This window comes from Hemibagrus wyckioides, linkage group LG08 (genome assembly GCF_019097595.1).
Source record: "Hemibagrus wyckioides isolate EC202008001 linkage group LG08, SWU_Hwy_1.0, whole genome shotgun sequence".
In the NCBI taxonomy this organism is placed as follows: Eukaryota; Metazoa; Chordata; class Actinopteri; order Siluriformes; family Bagridae; genus Hemibagrus; species Hemibagrus wyckioides.
The window spans coordinates 6,834,001-6,840,000 of NC_080717.1; the positions used below are offsets into that span (position 1 = coordinate 6,834,001).

The following is a 6,000-nucleotide window of genomic DNA, read 5'->3' on the forward strand; positions in this document are numbered from 1 at the left end:
AAAACAAATGAACATATAGAAGGACAGTTCAGACAAACTGGAAAAGGAAGGTATAGTCTGCAAATGGAATTCTTACAGCTGATTGGACGAGGCATCTGTCACTCAAGATATACAGGAAGTACAGCAGGCTGCAGCAGTAAAAAGTTGATTTGTGTATGAATGGCTTGGCTCTTAGAGCATTCCTTTAATTGTTTTGTTTTCAGATTTGTTATTTTGTTTTGCACTTTTCAGCCACCATAAAATTAGCAGTGTGATTGGTATTTATCAATATCTTCACGTGACTATGAAGGAAAGCCATGCTTGTGCTCCACATCTCTAATAACTGATACCGACTTTGACTTTTCCGTAGGCTTAATAGCATCATAGCCACGATTACATGAGATGAAATGACCACTTCCTCAAATCAAACATTAATTCCGAGACCTCTTCTATTAAAAAAAATAAACTGCTTTATCGCTTGACATCAACAGTGTCCGAGTCTCGTGGCTTTGCTCACGTCACTGATGCAGTGCAATGTGATCGTGAGTCAGACGTGAGTCACGGCAGGCTCCGCGTGCACTCTGACTGACAGACACACTCCAGGTTGCCTGGGAAACACCGCTTAACGGAAAAGGGCATAAACTAAGATGCAGCAAACATAGTAACTCAATACCTATTCAGAGGACGATATAAACTGATCTGCGAGCGTAATAGAAGAGTGCGAGCAGCTGCATGTTCTGTTCAATGACATCGCTAATGAGGAAACGAAATTAGCATCTAATTTTTTCATTTAATAACTAACAAGCAGAAGAGAAGAAAATTTGTGCTGCAAATCCATGAAAAGTAATAACTAGAGAAGCTTAAGTGTCACTGTGGCTAATGGGGAGAAAGGTGTGGGAAGCAGGTGCAATTATTCACTTACCCGCAAAATCTCCTCCACACAGCTGGAGTCATTGGGCAGACTGACCTGCATGGGGGATAAGAAGAAAAATCTCATTAAAATGGTCAAAGAAATGCAGGATTTGGAAAAACAAAAATATTAGGTGCACCTAACTTGTATCAGGACAAGCTAGCACTGGCTAGATCACATAACCTTATAAGTTTTTAAAAAAATAATTCTAATATTTCAAACATTTTATTTACTATATTTTGATAATTTTCTCTAAATGTTTTAACATAATTTGATTCATTTTATTTGTTTTTATTTATAATGTAATGTCCATTTTAAATTTTATTTAAACTTTTTTATTTTTATTGATTACTTGTGTATAAATTTTATTTAAACTGTTTCAACACTTTTAGATAAAAAATACCTTTAGAAAAAAAAAAATAAAAACAAATTAAAAAATGTAAAACAAATTAGTTTTGTATATTTATTTAAACTTTTATTTTTTTTATTGTGTTTTTTAATTAATTTTACTTTTAATTGCTTAGTCTTTTTTCCTTTCTTTCTTTTAGTTCTAATTCTAACAATATACTCATACACTTGATTGATTGATTGATTAAAGATAACCTTAACGTTATTTCTGAGTACTGTTAGCTAAATTGGCCGTCTCACGACAGCATCCTTGTATAAAGTAAAACAAATATAAGCACAAGCCGAAACTTTTTCTTAAAAAAAAACTTTTGACAAGGCTGGAATTTCTAGTCTTGCCTTTTCTTATGAATTCCCTCTCATAATATTGAAGGAAATAACTTTTTATTTTGAGACAGATCAGGCTGAAATTAGGCCGCTGTAATTTTTTTCACTGTTCTGGCTTGTGCATTGCACACAGGCATGCTGGGAGCTAGATAATCACCAGCTTGCATCAGCCCATCATAAGGGAGAGAAATGTCAGCGAGTATACATGTTGCAATAGCTCACCAACACTTTTAAGCACGCTGAGAAAAATAGTAATTAAACACTAAGAAGTGTCCGGTTGAGTAATGGCGCACAGTCGGTTGCACATCGGGGACCTAAGAATTGCTTAATAATGGTAACATTACACTCGGAGTACAGGGTTTTTTGGGGGTTTTTTTTTACAGCTAGTCACCGCACTACATTTCGGCCGTAGCACTGCGCCGGCAAATAATCATTTTCAAAGATCCCCCTTCTTAGCTGCTGCTTCCTATCTCCTTCTTAGTGCGATCGAGGACACTCGAGTTGAGCAAAGCTGCTTGAGAGAGACGCTCTTCTCCAGTGTGTGGCTGGATGATGACATCAGTCCTCTGCTGGCATGGAAACAAGCCAACATTTGCTCTAAAAAGTCAAATGGCCTGAGGGGAAAATGTCCACTCTGTCCAGCTGCTCTTGTACAATGTGCTAGATCTGGTTTGTGCTAAGAAAAACCCCATCCCACCCTCCTTCAGACCAGGAGTTCCTTTAGGTCCTCAGTCAAAGATCTGCTGTGTCAAAACAATGCCTCGTACGACGATGTCTGGGAAAACCCATCAGACGTCACTGACCCCATTCACGTGTGGCATTATAGTGTGTCCTGGGTGATCAGATCACAAGCACGAGTTCAAATGCATCTCAAATATCTGATTTAATTTTATTTTTATAACTGATTAGCAAGTAACAGCTATCGCCATGTAGCATAGTAGAAAACAAAAATATATGTCAGAAAAGTAGCTTAGCTACAAATTCTAGACTAAACCACAAGGCTGGGTAGGAACGGATATTAGCAGAAACAAAATACAGCCAGCTAACATAGTATGAAACATAGTAATTGTTATTTTTTTTCTTGATCTTATCAAATAACAAATACTATCAACTATAATATCAAATAACAAATGAAAGGCAGCTAGCATATAATGTTTGTTTGATATCAGGAAGTAGCAGAAACAGAATATAGCCAGCTAGCATAATATGAAACATAACTGGATGAAAAAAAAAAAAAACTGTCAGAAAAGGAGCAAAAAAAAAGCTATAAATAATCGAGCAAATCCCCATGCTGGGCAGCTAGCTAGCTAATGAGCTAACTTATGATTAGCTAATTATTTATTTTGTTTACTGATATTAGCGAGTAACATGCTATCGCTGGATGATTTAGCTAGCTAGAACAGTGTGAAATGTATTAGTAGGTACTATTAGCAGGTAAGAGAAATGGGCAGAAGTAAACTAGCATAGAAGCATGTTTTACTGATATTAACAAGCAACAGATGCTAGCTGTAGCAAAAATATCGGCAGCTAGCATTGCATAACTGTAAGAAACAAAACATTGCTAAGCTAACTAGCTCATATCGTTCAGCACCAGATACTGAAGCTGCACTACTTAGGTAACCTAAAATACACCTAGTAAAGGAAATTCGTGTGGGAGGTTTTAAACAGGTTTTAAATACAATTAGGAGACTAAGCTAGCTAGCTAGGGTGGTAATTAGAGACACGTTAAGCAATGTCTTAGCAATGAAGCTAATTTTCTTTTCTTTTGTCTGGTTAAAGCCATCATTTTCAGAGGAAGGGCGGATTTTACAGTGTTTTGTTGTATTTTTATTTTTTTTTATCCCTCCTAGATGAATGTAGCACTACTTCTTCGAAAGAAACAAAGACACTCGCTTTTTAAATCCGAACGTAGCCTCACAATTTTATTGAATATGTCCGAATGATTAACTTCGGAAACATAAATGATACTCTTGGTGTATGGACAGTAATGTCTCAACCTAATTTTAGTCAGAATGAATAAATAAATAAATAAATAAATAAACAAACAAATCCCACAGCTAGCAAGGCCAGAGGGTGCATAGCAAATGCAGCAAGCCGGCAGACATAAACTTCCTGTTTTGTCAGGGCCGGCACATAATATCCTGTTCCCATAGAAACGTAATGTTCAGGCTGAGCCGCTCTAATCAGATGTTGCTCCGGCATTGTCCTTCTTTGCTCCGATATTAGGAGTGTGCTGGAGCGAGCCTATTGCTCTGACACTCGAGTTCATTTCGGAGTTACCTGTGGTGAACCCCATTTCGATTCCAGCCGAGACGCTAAAAGCCACTTTTTTTGACGGCATGTGCCGAATGTAAAGCTTGCTTTATATTGCCTGTGGGCTGACAGAAATGTCACAGATATAAAGAGGGGATTCGTGCATGCTGCTAAATTGTTTATGCCAGCATTTTTTTTTTTTTTTTATATATATATTTTTTAGGGGGTGATGGTGTTCTGGCGTTACGCTTCGCTCTTATCCGAGTTCAAGCAAAATAACCGAATATCATGCAAATGCTACTGCGACATTTCCCGCATATTGAAGCATTTTTCCGGTGAAATAGACATGAGTAATACGACCGGCGGTCCACTTTCTTTCTCATATTCCTCAGTGTTGTTGTGTAAAAAAAAAACACAAAAAAAACAAAACAAAAAAAAAATGCCGGTTGTCCAGCTGAGACCTTATTTCTGCTGTATGGCAGGAATCCTCTACTTTCCTGCAGCTAGAAACTGATTGAATGGCTTTACGAATGATTTCTCTATGATAGTCGATGTCTCATGAGAATGAAAAAAGCTCGGCAGGTTGAAATATTCTCGAGAAACTATGTATGTATGAGTAAGAACCAAACAAAAAACTCTAGACTCTTATCAAAAAAATAAAAAAAATACAACTCCAAACAGTGCATAGTGATATTGTATTGCTACTGTGTTGCTAAAAAATACATAAAACATTAGATAAAATAAAATAAAAATTAATTAAAAATAAATAAATAAATAAATTAAAAAAATAAAATAAAATAAAAAATAAAATAAAATAATAAATAAACAAATAAATAAACAACAATTGTCACGCAAATGAAAGAAAACAGTGATTCGTGATTCAGCAGCCGGGTTTTAATCACGGCAAGCCAGATTGCTGAGTCTTTTCTCTGAGCTTAGTTTAGCACCATGTCTCTTTCCAGGAAAGAGAAAAAAAAAAAAAAAACCTGGCTTTTAATTGGCAGTTATAGGTATAGAGATCACTCTCAGTGTCAGTCCCGGAGTTTTTTTTGTGTCATGGCTGCAGAAACGCATGAAAACTTGCAGTAAAAAAAGGTGTCCATCACTTCACTGTAGCCATCTTTCAAACAATCACACTGTATAAGATACAGAAGACATGGTCCTGTCCTGTGTAATATTGTGGTGGCATTTACTGGTGCAGGAATGCATTTTCTCTGGAATTAGCCGCCTGTGGAACAGCAGATAAGATGGGTTTTTTTTTTTCTTAGGAGGGGGAAAAAAAACCCCGAGCCATCAGAGTGAAGAGCTGCACTCAGCACTTAGCTTGGTGTAAATTGTGCTTAAAAAGTGGAAGAGTGGCACGATGAACAAACCCGCCCGTCTGAGAAAGGGAAAACGGAGATGGAGATGGAAGGAGGACGGATGAGTCTACCTGTCTCTCCGTCTGACAATAGACAGAGGATTGGTGTGGAAATGGGAGGGTTGGCATGATGGATGGCGGAGGGGAAAAAAAAAAAAAAAGGACGCGGCACAGTCGACAGTGACAGCTGGTGCAGCCCTATGAAGGGACTCGTGTCCTGATATAGATGAGTAGGCAGATGAGATGAGAGGAGAAAAGAAAGTTCTTCTGCTTTGCAGGAGTGTGTGTGTGTGTGTGTGTGTCAGTAACGAGTCAATCTAAAAATATGAAGAAGATATGACAGGAAAATGGAAATGGACTCTATACAGTGTGAAGAGCTGACCAAAAACAGAAAGAATTATGAAAATGACATGAAATGAAAGAAAAAAGCTGATGTTTGCTCTGCAATCTGACGACGCATGTCTGCTTCTGAAGCTGTTCCCTCTGAAGATTTGAACCGTCATGCATAATGCCGTCTTTGAACTATCGACGGAGAGAAAGAGACAAAGAGAGAGAGAAAGAAAGAAAGGGGTGTTCAGGTCCATGCACTTTGCCCTTCTTCTACACGCACCGTCATGCATGATTTAGACTGACTCGACCAAGTCACGCTTGTTGAGTAAAAAAAGAAAAAAACTTCAGAGAGTGAATGTGCAGAAAATCCCAACTCTTCTTCTGGATATCTTCCACTTTCTAAAAAAAAAAAAAAAAAAAATCTGTAAAGAACTTC

At 37.5% G+C, this 6,000-nt stretch overlaps 1 protein-coding gene across 1 annotated transcript in view; it reads right to left on the bottom strand.

The window, feature by feature from the left end:
- Positions 1–6,000, bottom strand: part of aff2 (AF4/FMR2 family, member 2) — a 254,016-nt gene that overhangs the window by 108,834 nt on the left and 139,182 nt on the right. Inside the window, exon 4 of the mRNA XM_058398044.1 lies at positions 902–946. Within this exon, the coding sequence (XP_058254027.1) occupies positions 902–946 (45 nt within the window). The remainder of the gene's footprint in view (positions 1–901; positions 947–6,000) is intronic.